Raw genomic sequence first — 15,949 nt, 5'->3', positions numbered from 1 at the left:
GAGCCAAAAATCACAATGGGAATTTTAAAGATCTTTTGAATTAAATCTAAAAACTATGGTATTAAAATTTTTGGGATCTAACTAGAGCCATGCCTAAAGATAAATCAATAGACCTAAATACATATTTTAAGAAAGATGAAAAACTGGAAAGTAATTATCTAACTATCCATCTCAAAAAATAGCAAATTAATCCTCACCCACCTCTGTAAACAGAAGGAAGGAAAAAAATAAGAAAAAGGGAAGAATCCAATTAAATAGATAGCATCCATAAAAATAAGTAAATTTAACAAAGTTGGTTCTTTAAAAATACTAACAAAATTAATAAACTCCAGCAAGACTGGTAAAATAAATAAATGAGAAAGAGATCAAATTATCAAAATCAAATCAAAAAAGAATGTAAAGATCTTACAGGCATTGAATTATAACTTGAGGGTATAAACAAATCTGTAAGTCAAAAAACTATCATTTTAATAGAAAGGAACAAATCCCTTATGAAAAACATGATAGACCAAAACTAATGTAAGAAGAAGTAAATAATCTCAATAGTTCGCTATCTATTCAAGGAAACAAATCTATTATTAAAAAGTCTCTCCATAAAGAGAAGCAAAAGAAGCCAAACACAAAGGAGTACATAGGCAAAGAACAGGCAAAGCTCATCCATCATGAGAGAAGTCAGAATAGTAGTTATCTTTTCCAAGTGGTAGAGGACAGGGCTGGTAATCACTGGGGCAAGCCACAAGGTAAGTCTGGAGAATACTGGGAACATTCTGTCTCTTGATCTTGGTAGTGGCTTCTGGGAGAAACAAAAGGCCTCTTCTCTGTTAGAAAGCATACAGATCAGAACGTTGTAGATGTCAGAGCATAGGTGAGTAAAAATTTTTACAGTTCCACCCATTTCTATAGCTTTCCTGGAGAGTTCAGAAACGCTAAGAAAAGTAAGTGAAAAAGCAAAATACAATGAAGTATTTCCATTTCAAACATAAGGCTGAGAGGAAAAGACTTGGAACCAAGAATATAAGAATATAGGGATACTGGAAAAAATTGAGTCAACACTTCTAACTTTTAAATGCCCTAAAATCTAAATCTATGCCTTTTTCTTTTTTTCCCCCCAAGATGGAGGCTCACTCTGTCGCCCAGGCTGGAGTGCAGAGGTGTAATCTTGGCTCACTGCAACCTCCTCCTCCAGGGTTCAAGGGATTCTCCTGCCTCAGCCTCCCGAGTAGCTGAGACTACAGGTGCGTGCCACCACGCCCAGCTAATTTTTTGTATATTTAGTAGAGACGGGGTTTCACCATGTTAGCCAGGATGGTCTCGATCTCCTGACCTCGTGATCCACCAACCTCGGCCTCCCAAAGTGCTAGGATTACAGGCATGAGCCACCGTGCCCAGACATTCTATGCCATTTTAAAAATATTGCTTTACCTGTTTAACCATGAAAATATCAATTATCTCATTTAATCCTTGGAACATTCTTATTTGGTAGGTACTATTATTTATATTTTTAATATAAGGAAGCTGAGGTATAGAGAAGGTAGGTAACTTGTCCAAGAACACTTAGCTAGAAAGCTGTGAAGCTCGGAATTAAACCCATGTGTTTCGACTCTGGGACTCACTGATATACACTGAGACATGAAAGATCTAAAACACCAAGAAAAATAAGCAGGAACCCTAGAATCTATAAGTCTCTTGTCTTATTTAGAAGATCAAATCAGAGCCACCACCAAATAGCTGGGAAAAAATATGAGCATACTTCAGGTCAACAAAAAACACTAGAGCTAGGATTCTAAATGGTGTCTAAATGAAATAATCGAATTTGGAATAAAGTGAGTGGAGGAGCCTGGGCAACATAGTGAGACCACATCACTACAAAAAACATTTAAAAATTAGCCAGGTGTGGCAGTGCACACCTGCAATCCCAGCTACTTGGGAGGCTGAGTGGGGAGGATGGCCTGAGCCCAGGAAATCGAGGTTGCAGTGAGCCATTATTGCACCATTATACTCCAGTCTGGGCAACAGAGTGAGACCTTGTCTCACCAAAAAAAAAAAAAAAAAAAGTGAGGAGAAGAAGTGAGGACAGACATTTCTGAAAAGGCTAAAATCATAAGAACTAAGGTAATTGGGACAGATAACTAGGAAAAACAGAACACAGAATTTGTAATGCTTAGAGAAGTAAAGCATAAATGTACATATATTAGTATTAGAAAACTAAAATCAAAGTTTCCCCTAAACAACGCACTCTGACATTTCTGTTCTATTCTACTGCTTTTTAAAAAAAAAATGCTTGTCATGAACTATTAAATTGATTTCACGGCCAGCTAATGGGTCTTGACCCACAGTCTGAAAAAACACTGTGTTAGATGAAGACCATGAGCAAGCTGGTGAACAGGCATGGCCTGGCAACAAGGATAAGAATAGTCTGTGTATGTGTGTGGTCTGTTCACCATCTTGTGTGGCTCTTGCAGAAAGAGAACAGTAGGGCAACTAGCATTTGAAGGATTACTCATACACATTATACCTCTGCTTACTAAGTCATACTCGAACCTCCTTTACCACAACCCCCTCAGCAATCAGAAGACTACAGGCCTGGTCCTCTATACATAGATATGAAAATAACAGTTTTGCTGCATCAACATTCATATCATACAACTCTTGGAGAGTTTCCAAATAAGTTCCTGAGTGGAAGGTTTAGGTACAAAACCACATTCCATTTGCAGTGTAAATTCCTCAGAATTCTTGGCCACTTAACTGTTAAGACCTTATCTCTTTTTTTTTTTTTTTTTTGAGACAGAATCTCTCTCTGTCGCCAGGCTGGAGTGCAGTGGCACAATCTCAGCTTACTGCAACCTCCGACTCCCTGATTCAAGCGATTCTCCTGCCTCAGTCTCTCGGGTAGCTGGGATTACAGGCACATACCACCACACCCAGCCAATTTTTGTATTTTTAGTAGAGATGGGGTTTCACCACGTTGACCAGGATGGACTCAATCTCCTGACCTCATGATCCCCTCGCCTCAGCTTCCCAAAGTGCTGGGATTACAAGCATGAGCCACCGTACCCAGCCCCTTGTATTTCTTTGAGCTTCCTTACAAATAATAGTCCTGGCTTAGTCTTTTTTATATTCTGTATAACTTAATTACAGACTCCTCCTTCACCCTTTTTATTACTTTCAAACACAAAATACCATCACTGAAAACCTTGGGAACAAAAATTACTAAAAGTTTTCTCTAGATTGAAATTTCAGTAAATATTTTACACTCATTTAGATTTCTTGTGGAATTTCCATCCATGAGCAGAAAAGTTACCAATCCTTCAGGTAGTTAGCCTGAATGAAAAGAATAAAGAATTTGTGTTCAGGAGGCTCATCCTGCAGAGTAAAGAAAGATGGGAGATACGAATGTTGGCAGTTGTCTGTGAGCACTGGCAAATACAGCAATGAATGAATTTAGAAGGGGCAGAAATGAGAAAAGTCTTGGTCTGCGAAAATATTTTCAGGATGTTAAAATTTGAAGGTATATGAGCAGAAACCACACTACAGACTTGGCAGGAATATTCAAGGCTATCCTTGGAATGATTCATGATGACAGCACTGGTGAATGGGCTGCAGCTAGATAAAAAGACACAGGTCTCAGAAATAGGAAAGCAGAGGGAAAAAGTAGGCAAACATCATCTTTGAACACATGGTCTGACTCTATACAAAAGAAATCTCTCAAACTTCACCATAATTTTCAAGTGCAAATAAAAAAAACTATACAAGAGAATTAAGATTGAATACAATCAAATAAATCAAATTCAATTTAAAGAAAATATCTGTTGATTGTGGACCAAGTCTTACACTAGATGCTTTGCATCTTAGGAAACAAGGAAGGGGAGACAGAAAACCCAGAAAGTGGGGATGAGAGGAAGCAAGGTGCTGAAGCATGGGGAAAGAAATGTCCACCTCTAGTTCTCATGTGAGCAGAGTGAAGTAAGTGCTATTACGGAATTTTACATGGGAGCTCCAAAGTGAGGGCAAGACAAAGGAAACTGCACCTGCGGTGACAAGTTGTCCAATGTGGCTGCACCTCAGAGAACATGAAGTGGACAACGGGAGAGAAAACAAAGGGCCTCAAATTCATTCTTCCTCTTCCATCTCCCCAAACAATGTGTGGTATTTTAGGTCTGGCTTCTTTCACTTAACAGTGTTTTTGAGGTTCATCCATGATGTGGCATGTGTCAGAATTCCATTCTCTTTTGAGTAGTATTCCAATGCACATATTATATACACCATATCTTATGTAACCACTCTCCAGTGATGAACATCTGGGATGTTTCTACTTTTTGGCTATTATAACTAATATTGCTACAAACATTAATTCACAAGTCTCTGTGTGGACATAAGTCTCCTTTCACTTGGGTGATACACCTAGGAGTAGAATTGCTGGGTTATATGGCAGGTTTGAGTTTAACTTTTTAAGAAACCGTCTAGCGTGTTTTGCATGTGGCTGCACCATTTTACACTCCCACCAGCAATGTAGGAGTTTCCATCTCTTCACATCCTTTCGAAGACTTATTTTGATTATTGCCACACTACTGCTTTTGAAATGGTACCTCACTGTGGTTGTAATTTGCATTTCTCTAAACACTGAGAAGTGTCCCCATCCTGATCCATCTGAACTCTGGATTTCATTTGCTTAAGAACCTTCCTCAAACAACTACCTCCCTCTACAGAATTTTTTCCTGTATGTGACTGAGTCCCTCCCATCTTAAAAACAAAACCAAAAATAGCCCTTCTGTCTATAAAACGGTGATCACCATGATTTCTACTTTGTCACATTCACCTCTCTGTAGTATCTAATAGAGAAACATTTGTTTTTCCTTTTTTCTTTTTTATTTGAGACGGAGTCTCGCTCTGTCGCCCGGGCTGGAGTGCAGTGGCCGGATCTCAGTTCACTGCAAGCTCCGCCTCCCGGGTTCCCGCCATTCTCCTGCCTCAGCCTCCCGAGTAGCTGGGACTACAGGCACCCGCCACTGGGCCCGGCTAGTTTTTTGTATTTTTTAGTAGAGACGGGGTTTCACCGTGTTAGCCAGGATGGTCTCGATTTCCTGACCTCGTGATCCACCCGTCTCGGCCTCCCAAAGTGCTGGGATTACAGGCTTGAGCCACCGCGCCCGGCCTTTGTTTTTCCTAAGAATTGAGTATACCCTAGAGAAACTCCTATTCCAGTACTACGCATCCATTAATTTCAGCTTTGGCTTATTCTATGAGGGTACTTTTTGCGTGATCTAGCTTTCTAATTCAGTCTCGACCTTCCTGTAGATTCACTACTTTAGATGATAAGTCACCCTGGAGATTTTTGCTTGAATACAACCTAGGTATCTTTGTCAGCACCAAACAATGACCATATTAAGGACAAAAAGAAAAACTGAACATCTATATCAGTATCTTCAGCTCAGTTTAATAATTAATACTCTTCAAATATAACACTGAAAGGTGAAAGGCCGTATTCAACAACCTGGAAAACATCTGCAACAGAAAATGAAAACAAAATAGTCCCACTAGAGATAAACCAATTCCTTCTTAAACCTTGTCCATCAGTGTTCCACTAAGAATTCAAATTCTCGAGTTTCCCTTTCTAAACCTACTGACTCCTCTCTCTACACATCCACTTTTAATAAAACATTCTGACTCTTCGTGAACTCTAGTCCTTCATCCTTTCCCTATTCTCACACTCAAATCTTCTTAAATATTAAAATATAATAGTGGTAAAGAGAAATCTAAGATAGTCCCCAAGATTCTCACCCCCTGGTGTATACGCCCTGTGCAAATTTCCTTGAATATGGGGGTGGGGAGCAGTAAATACACTGTTGACTCTTGAACAACATGGGTTTGAACTGCACTGGTCCACTTCTGTGTGGATTTTTCTCCACCTCTGCCACTGCGGAAACAGCAAGATTAAGGCCTCCTTTTCTTCCTCCTCCTCCTCAGCCTAGTCAATGTGAAGATGACCAAGATAAAGACCTTTATGATGATCTACTTCCGCTTAACAAATAGGAAATATATTTTCTCTTTCTTATGATTTTATTAATAAAATTTTATTTTATTTAGCTTAAAGAATACTATATAATACATATAACACACAAATTACACGTTAGTCAACTTTTTATTGGCAAGGCTTCCAGTCAACAGTGCTATTAGCAGTTAAGTTTTGAGGGAGTCAAAAGTTACATGTGGATTTTTGATGGCTTATGGTCAGTGATTCTCACTCTTGAGTTGTTCAAGGGTCAACAGTAATGAGACATCCCTACCACGATTAGGTTACTAATCACTTGACTTTGAGTTCATGAAAAACAGGGAAATTGTCATAGGTGGGTCTGATCCAGTCAGGTGAACTGTTTAAAAGAAACTAAAGCATCAGAGAGATGTGCTCCAGCTAGCCTCACACACAAAGCAAACTGCTATGTTGTGAGATAAGGGGGTCACATGACAAGAACCCTTCTAGGAGCACGGCCTCTAGGAGCTGCGAGTGGTGCCCACTGGCAGCTAGCAAGAAACTGGGGACCTCGAGCCTATAGCTCCAAGGAAATTAATTCCACCAACAACCAGTGAACTTAAGGAGGACTCCAGGTCACAGATGAGAGCACAACCCCTGCTGACAACTTGCTTTGTCTTGAGAGACCCAGAGCACAGAACCCAGCTAACCCGTACCCAGACTCCTGAGCCAAGACACTATGAGATAATAAATTGGTATCATTTTAAGCTGCCAAGCATGTGGTAATTTGTTATGCAGGACTATATAACTAATAAAATACATTAAAAATAATATCTTCCTTTCCTTTTGTTTCACTTCAAAAAAAGCTAAGCAGATCATACAATTTTAACATAAGTATTTATATGAAAGGGTGGAAAGAACTGGAAGCCAACAGGACAATCAACAGCACTTATAATTACAACTTAGCTTGATACAGCTCTTCAGGCATGGCTAAATTAAAATTCTCTAATCCTCTTACAATTCTGGCATCAATGATAATGAGAACCCCGCAGTACCTCTATCCTCCAGTGGGTTGCCAGCAAGGTTAATTGTGTGGAGTCCTGAGTTGGGATTATGCGCTAGAGCACTGGCCAGTTTTTGTGCAAAATCTCTGCATGTAAACAAAACAATAAGATTAAGCAACAAAATGTAAAATGTAAAACCAAATGTAAAACCATTCGAATGGAACATTTAAAGCTTAGAACAGAGTGAAATCTAAATAGAGAAACTTCCCTTACAATATTAGTCTATATAGCATATATTTCTTAATACCCATTAATACCTCATTAGAGAATTTGTAAAGCCACAGCCAGAAAATGGTTCATTCTGATTGGCCAAAAGCGAAAAGAAAATACATAATTGCCCCTTTAAAGGCACTCTGTTGTATGCTATTAATAGTACTTTCTGGCCCCTCCATAATAAAAAAAAAAAAAAAAAAAAAATCCTGGATCGAACCTGCTTTTCATGAAAATTATAGTGTTTACCATATCTTATTTCTCATTTCATGCAACTGTGAATGCAAAACTGATTACACTAATTATTAAGTTTAAAGGTTACAATTGCTAGCGCTACATTTTGGCAAAAATTAAAACCATTGTTTTAGTTATGTTTAACTTGAAATAATGTACTAAGTGCTATGATTATGAAACTGTCAACCATCCTCACTTAGCAGCAGTGAAATCTTTATTCTACTAGATTCTAACTCTTATGCTCTTAACAGTAGGCTTAGGTAGTGACTACTAAACCACTAGATAAAGACTATGCAAGCATTAACCTGAGAAAGAAAAAAATGACTAAAACTGATCAAAGCAAAGCAGTAAAGTCATATGAAATACGTTATCACTATGACCACCAGTAATGATAATAAAACCTACATATACCATCTACAGAGTAAAAGGCACTTTGTCAAATACTTTAAATATATTAATTCATTTACCCTTGCAATTTTAATTGTATAAAATAGGCATTATTATTATCCCCATTTTAAGAGTGAAGAGAATGAGGCACAGAAGGCTTAAGCAACTTCTGCAAGGCCATGAGAAATCTGGCTCAAGGATCCATGCTCTTAAAAACGACACTATGTACTCGCAAAAATATCAAGTGACACAATATCAAGAGATGTTACCAAATTATTAGGCTTCATGATGATGGGAATTATACGGATTTTTTTTTTTCCAGAAGGAAAAACATTGCTGTATATGTGATCAGCCCAATTAAAAAAAAAAAAAAAAAAACAACTATGAATTAATTAGAAGAGCAAATGGCACTGAGTTTTAAAACAACATATTTATAGATTCAGGAAAATACTCACGTTCTAAGTCCAGCATTTTCCAACACCAATTCTTCCAGTCGATTGGACCTACTCACCACCCTCAAGATCTGTTCACAGACATCAGTGGACTGTAACAGAAAACATTCTTTGACTACTCCATAACTCTAAAGAAGAAAAACTTTATTGTTATAAATCTATGCAATGCAAAGTTTTAATTAAGTAAAACATCACTCATTCAACAAACCTTGAATGAGCATCTTCTACTATGCACCATCGTGATGAAGATCCTGGAAACACAATGTTATAAAGGAGAAAGTCCCTGCCTTCAAGAGTGTGCCATCCAGCAGGGTAAACAGACAAGAAGAACACTATGGTCAGAGTTTGTGTCCCCCCTCCCAAAATTCATAGTTAAAAACCTAATCCCCACTGTGATAGCGTTAGCAATTAGGTGCCTTTGGGAACTGACTAGGTCATGGTGGTGGGGCCTTCATGAAGGAATTAGTGCTTTCATAGAAGAGGCCCCAGAGAGCTATCTTGCCCCTTCCACCTAGTAAAGACACAGCTAAAAGGCACCACCTGTGAACAACAAAGTGTGCTCTCACTAGACACCAAGTCTACTGGAGCCTTGATCTTGGACTTCTCTGCCTCCAGAACTGGGAAATAAACCTGTTGTTTATAAGCTACCTAATGTATGGTATTTTGTTATAGCAACCTGAATGAAATAAGATAAAAATATACAATTATGATAAAATAATAAAAAGACCATTTTGGTAGTGCTATGCATACATATAAGTGCACCTAATCCAGGTTCACAAAACCAAGAGGACTTCCCAAAGAAGGTGACGTTCAAAATGGAGAACTGAAGACTAAATGTTAGTGATGATGATAATGATGTTGAAAATATCTTTGCTGAGTTCTCACCATGTGTCAGGCACTGAGTTAAGTCCTCTATGTGTATTTCATTATAAAACCATTAAAGATTATTATTCCATTTTCATAGATAAGAAAATTAAGGTTTAAAGATGTCATAAACTTAAACAGGAAGGCTAAATAAGTACTTGATGAATGCTAGCTGGTATTAGGATGTTCCTACTGGAATGTAAATAGGATAAAATGGGAAACAACCTAATAATACGAAAAAGTTTAATAAATAATAGTCTCATGTTAATAAACATGTTTTCAAAACAACCATTATATAGTTGTATAACTATTATGCCTATATGCTAAACAAGATTACAACAATTAAAATGAGTAATATATAACAACATTTTGAGGGGACTATGAAAAATGAAGAGTTGTGCCCTGGTGGTAGAATTGTGCATATTTTTAAAAAATATTTATTAATGTTTTTATATTTATAACCTGCCTCATTCCAAAACTAATTTAAAGTGGTTCTTGACCTTAATATTACTTATACATTAAAAAGTCATTTTGGCTCATGTCTGTAATCCCAGAACTTTGGGAAACTGAAGAAGGCAGATTACTTGAGCTCAAGAGTTCAAGACTAGCTTTGGGAACATGGTGAAATTTCATGTCTACAAAATATACAAAAAGTAGCGGGGTGCGTCCCAGACTGCAGGCGCCTGCAGTTCCAGCTACTCAGGAGACTAAGGTGGGAGGATCGCTTGAGCCCAGGATGTTGAGGCTGCAGTGAGCCGTCATCGCACCACTGCATCCCAGCCTGGGCCACAGAGTGAGACCCTGTTTCACACGTGCACACACACACATACACACACACACAAAGTGATTTTAAAATTCTCCTTGCAACCTAGCGTGTACTAAATACTTCATGATATTAAAAAAGAGTGAGAGAAAGAAGGCATGTTCTGTGTGCCATAGCATACAATATCAAAGCACTTTCTTTTCATAAAATATCACATAAAAATATTACAGTACTTTGACTTATCATATAACAAATACCCAACTGGATTAATCATAATTGGAACACAGTCTGAATGTGGCACAAGTTCTCTAGTCAAGTATTTTTAAGAAAACCTAACTTAGAAACACCCCAAGTCCCACAGCATGTAAGGCTCTCATAATTCTTATTTGCTGTTTGATTCCATTCTGTCAATAATGCCACTTTCACACTATTCCTGGGTTTCCAATGTGTCCCACTGATTAAGGAAGAAAGAGAAAAATTAATTCCAATTGACCTGATGCCTGCAATTTACATTATGCTGACAGTGATGATATTCAAAATGGTGACCCCCTTATCAGTACAATTCTTTATCTCACAATGTACATATAAGGGTCTTATTCTGTGCTGTCATGATAAAAAGTGACTACTTAGATAATGTTTTTGCGGATATTATCCTAATTACCAGAAATAATTCTTGGGATCATTACCATTTCTGGGCTACCTTGCAGTGCACCCAGAAAAGTAATTTACCATAATGCTTTGAAGATTTACAGCCCATTGGGGTATAAATACCATAACACAAATTTATTAAGGAAAATGTATGAAAGTGTCTCCAATTTTTCTTTAAAATGCCAGTAGGGGAGATGTATAACAAATCATTCATGACTAAATTAATTCTACTAATTTTTATTGAGTGCCAGGTACATTAAAAGCATCATTTTCTACAGGGATGAATATAAGGAAATGAAACTTTTAAAGGGAGACACACTCAAACCTAGCTACTAAGTATAATGTGCTAATTCCAGTAGTATTTTCCAAATGTCTACAGCATGTGCAGCACTATGTGCATCAATTTAGAAAATTTTTTAAAAACTGGATACAGTGACTCTCCAGGAGCTTGCATTCAGTTAAAAAATGAATGTAAACAACAAAAACTAGAATCACTATAGAGTAATAAATGAACTATTGCAAAATAAATTAATTTTTTAAAACTGGAACTTTAGAACTGAAAGAAACCATATACATTATCTCGTCCCACCATGCCATTCCCTAAAGACTAAAAAAAGATGCGATGATGCTCACCAATTTGCCTGAGCTGCAAAACAGAGGAAGCTGAGCAAGACCCCAATTCTACTATTTTTTTAATGAGTCAAGAATGTTGGCCAAAAACATGGTCCTAATTGCATATTCAGTACCATTTTTTTTAAAAATCCTTGACTCAAATTAGAAATACTGATTGCTAATTTGCTTCATAAGATCAACATAAAGTCATATTTTTCTTGTGGCACCTTAGCACAGGAGGCTTTTATGGGACTAGTAACAATCTTAACCCAGAGAGCTCATATAACTTGAGAAGCAGCCACTTATTTTTGCCCTTGCACTTCATGTTTACAAAAATCCAAAGACGTGCTTCTTCATATTGTCCTTTTCTTTGAATAAACCCAATGTTACACAGTGCTCCGAGACTGCCCACTTCAGTACCCATCAAAAGAGAAAGTATCATTTCAACTTTGGGTAAAAAACATGAAGAATTTAGTATTCTTTTTGAAGACCTGTAGAGTAATATCCACAAAGATCACTTCATTTTAAAATACCAAATATTAAAAATATATGCAACCTGTATTTTTGTGTTTAAATCTCAGTTAATAGAAAAGCAGCATGAGCAGTCCTTACATCCTGTCACTCCACTTCCTTCCATCCCAGGACACCCAAGAAAGCATGATAGCATTTACCTGCTTTGTTTTGCCAGGACTGAAATGATTAGGTGCATATTTTATGTCCTAAACATCTAAGGCAGCTGAAAGGAGATGATACCTGGGAGGAATAATGACAGAATGGCAGCAGCAATTGCCTGGACACCTTCCTGTAATTGCAGGTTGGGACAATCTCCAAAAGTGAGATATCCACAACCTTCCTGAAACCCTCTTGAGGCCCCATTTTGAAATTCACAAGCTTATGTAAATGATTGAATGAGCCAGAAAAACTGACATGGTAGCAAACCATTGTTCTCTCTGATCCCACAACCCCTGGACTAATCCCCTTCTCATTCCTCCAATGGCTCCCCTTTCCCACCTGTACTCTTTGCTAGCTCAGGCCTGGAAATGGTCCCATCCCAGCAAGCAGCAAACAAGGGACATCTATTCTTAGGTCTCCCATCATGGCTACCTGTCCGCTCCCTGAGGGCTCACCTGGCTCCAACTCATGCCAACCCTCACTCCATCATCACTGCTCAGACACAACTTTTGTTTGAATTATATAGTTCACATAATTCATACTCTCATATATGTTCATTTCTCAATCTCTTTGATAACTTATTAGACATATACTTATTAAACCAATTTTTATTAAATAGTTACTATGAGTCACACACTCTCATAAGTACTGGATAGAAATGAGTAAGAAATGGTTCCAACTAGCTCACAATAACAGGTATGCAGGAAGCTGAGGCCCTGGAAGGTCAGGTAAGTTATCTAAGGTAACACAGCCTTATAATAAAAATCAGAATCTGAAATCCAGGTTTCTCATTCCAAGTCCAAGCATTTTCCTCTACCATATTGGCTCTTAAGGGACCCCAAATGAGTTTAGTCCATTTTCATACATACAATGTTTTAGGCCACCCCTACCCCAAGCAAATTCAGAGAACCAAGTCGCCTGCCCACTAGCCAGTCTCAACCCTCCATGTCCTACAGATCCATGTCTTACTACAAGTCTGATGTATTCACTATGAAAATCTTAAACCCCCAGATCCTATGACCTCTGAAAGTTAGAGACTCAAACATGAGAGTCTCCAGGAAAACATACAAATTCTTTCTTATCTCATAACAAACACCAGAGAGTTAATTTATGGATAAGCATCCGTCCATATGACTGATATGAACTGGCAACAACCCCAAGACAGCATCTTATTTCCACTAATAAAATACACCAAATATTTTTCTCCTTCGTACCTTATGAAAACAGATTTCACTTTAATTTAATTTTGCTTTCATATAAATCTACCCAAAACCCATCTAGAAAATCAACATTAACTATCATTACTCGACCAGGGGAACTCTACCTGCTAATGTTTTCCTAAATTCTTAGGAAGGGAAACTTTGTAGACACAGAGTGTAAGATAGGAATATAAAATCTGCTATTTGCAGCTGTGCAAACGTAACTTTAACAGTTTTTGTCAACTGAATGGTTTGTACTAAAGGCTACACTAAATGTATCTTTTTGTTCATCTTCTTAAATTGCCTGAAACAGCTGAATACATGAGGAAATACTTGGAAGCATCTCACATCACAAATTTTACTAAACGTTATGCAAATCATTTAAAGGAAAATATCTCCTCAAGAAATAAAATGTATATAGTTTACCAGTACAGTAAATTTTTTTTTTTTCACAATTATTGGGTTTTTGAAATTCAGCAAAGCCAAGCAACATTTGCTGCATGTTTGATTACTTACCAGTTTTAGATCCTTAGAGGACAGCTTTGTGAACCACTGATTATATTCCAGAGCAGCAATGATAGGTATTAAGTCCCTGGAAACAGAAACAAAGTACATGAAAGTGCTCCTACAGTAGCTACACTGACACTTAATTTTTAATCCATGACATCCAAGTTCACCTGTTAATTTCTATTGTTCACAGATACATCTAGTAGGCCATGAGACAACAACTAAGTTCTCAAAGACTGATCTTCAAAGTTCCCAAAAGTTAAAGTAAATTGTCTCCAGGGACTCTTTCCTACTTGCAAAGGAAAAGAGGCTGGTATCAGAATTTGCTGGAAGAACCTCCTTGCTCTGAGAGATATCATACCTCTAAGTCCATACCAATAACAAGTCTTACTTCTTTAGACCTCTCCTTCATAAAATCTTTTTTTTTTTTTTAGACAGGGTCTCACTTTGTCACCCAAGGTGGAGTGCAGTGACATGGATCATGGCTCACTGCAGCCTTGACTTCCCAAACTCAGGTGATTCTCCCACCTCAGCCTCTCAAGTAGCTGGGACTACAGGCACGTGCCCCCACGCCTGGCTAATTTTTGTACAGATGGAGTTTCCCCATGTTCCTCAGGCTAGTCTCAGACTCTTGGGCTCAAAGCAATCCACCCACTTTGGCCCTCACCCAAAGTGCTGGGATTACAGGTGTAAGCCACAGTGCCTGGCCTCCTTCATAAATTCTTTAACCATCAATTATCTCATATAGTATTCTCTAGTCAGAGGAGTTCATATTGCAAGCGAGATACTGCCTACCCTGACAGTAAGTGGCACTGGATGGATGCCCAATGCTTAGTAAGCATTTTGCAACCATTTGGTCTTTTTTTTAGTTCCTACTAGTGATTACATCCATAAGATAGCCCAGGTGCATTTTTGTCTTAGGCTTCATATAAGCTCTTCGACCACAGAGTGAAGCTATCTGCATGACAGTTCTGCCTCCATTCCAATTTTGCAGCCTAAGCTCCCACAACTCATCCCGTGCTCAAGACAAAAAGCTGACAACTCATTACTCATCTAATATGATGTGCAATTTCACATTCAGAATAATCTTTTACTGCTCTGTTATGAAAATTTGTGTGTCCTTAAATGCCACTACTATCACACATCCTCACCTCCTTAAGTCCTCCCCTGGTCAAACCCCACCTCCCTTTTTAGCATTTATTTATTCTATCTTATATTATATTTTGTTGCTTTAAGCATCCTTACCACCCCCAATTATTAAGTTCTTTGAAAACCAAGCCTTTGTCTACTTCAGTTTTTTAGCTTTAGTGAGGTAATAGCAGTTTTATACTCAGTGCAGGACAAGTAGCAGATACTCAAATTTTTACTGAAATAGAAAAGAAAGGCAGAAGGTGGAAAGAGGTCTGAGAATCAATATTATCTCATCGCTCTGGGTGTCGGCCCTGTGCTTGGCACTCTACATAGGCCAGTTCGTTTAAATCTCAAAACAACCCCAGGAGTTACTGTTGTTTACATCTTACAGATGAAGGAACAGATGCTCAGAAAATAAAGTGAAACTAGGCCAAAGGGACAGAATTGCAATCAGAACCCTGGCTCTGAAGCACCACGTGTCTGCAGTTTCAATCGACATGCTTTAAAAAGATGAGATGAGTGCCCACAGGTAGTAGAAAAAAAAAAAAAATCCAGAGAAATAGGTAGGCTCAGTCATGTGTTTCCACATGCCAGGTTTTCTACTGACAAGCCTCTTTACTAACTTTGCCTAAGTTTAAATTTTTTTTTTAAGTTTTAGATTAAAAAGGAGAACAACACTTTCAATAGTTATTTTACGGTCTTCACTCGCCTTGTGCCCCTCCACTGACATGCCCTCTGGGCTCAGAACAAGGCCCTGTATCTCTCCCTGTTGCCTAATTACAGGTTGTAGCTTCTCTAACGGTGATTCCACCTTATTACAGAGTCCCCAAAGCCCACGCTGAGAGTTATCATGTATATTTCAACATTCAGAACTACGGCAAAGCACTCTCATCGCATCTTTTTTGTGGATTTAATGTCCAGGAGTGACCACACTTGGGAACCACTTTTTTGTGTAGTCTGTTCTGTCACATGATCTGATTTGAAGTATAACTGGCTTTTGTCATAGATGAAGTCATTTTCAGGAATTGAAGGGCACATCATTTCACAGAATCATGAAGGCAGTGGGTAAAACAGCATCATCTCTACATACGACAATACTTAACACTAAAAATGCTTATTGTTCAATATTAAATTTTTAAGGTATACAGCATTCTAAAGTGTACATTTGTGTGATATAATCAAGAATTGGGATTAATAAAATCTACATATAAAAAAGATACAAATGCTAACAAATATAG

At 37.9% G+C, this 15,949-nt stretch overlaps 1 protein-coding gene across 3 annotated transcripts in view; it reads right to left on the bottom strand.

The window, feature by feature from the left end:
• The window catches only part of CARMIL1 (capping protein regulator and myosin 1 linker 1), a 343,848-nt gene that overhangs the window by 142,809 nt on the left and 185,090 nt on the right, over positions 1-15,949 (bottom strand). For all 3 annotated transcript variants that reach the window (XM_025381879.1, XM_025381880.1, XM_025381881.1), the window contains exons 9-11: positions 13,590-13,665; positions 8,319-8,407; positions 7,024-7,118 (exon numbers count right to left, since the gene is read on the bottom strand). In XM_025381879.1, the coding sequence (XP_025237664.1) occupies positions 7,024-7,118; positions 8,319-8,407; positions 13,590-13,665 (260 nt within the window). The remainder of the gene's footprint in view (positions 1-7,023; positions 7,119-8,318; positions 8,408-13,589; positions 13,666-15,949) is intronic.

Source organism: Theropithecus gelada, chromosome 4 (assembly GCF_003255815.1).
Source record: "Theropithecus gelada isolate Dixy chromosome 4, Tgel_1.0, whole genome shotgun sequence".
Lineage (NCBI taxonomy): Eukaryota > Metazoa > Chordata > Mammalia > Primates > Cercopithecidae > Theropithecus > Theropithecus gelada.
Note: the sequence above shows the minus strand (reverse complement) of the source record. Positions and strands in the feature narration are given on the sequence as shown.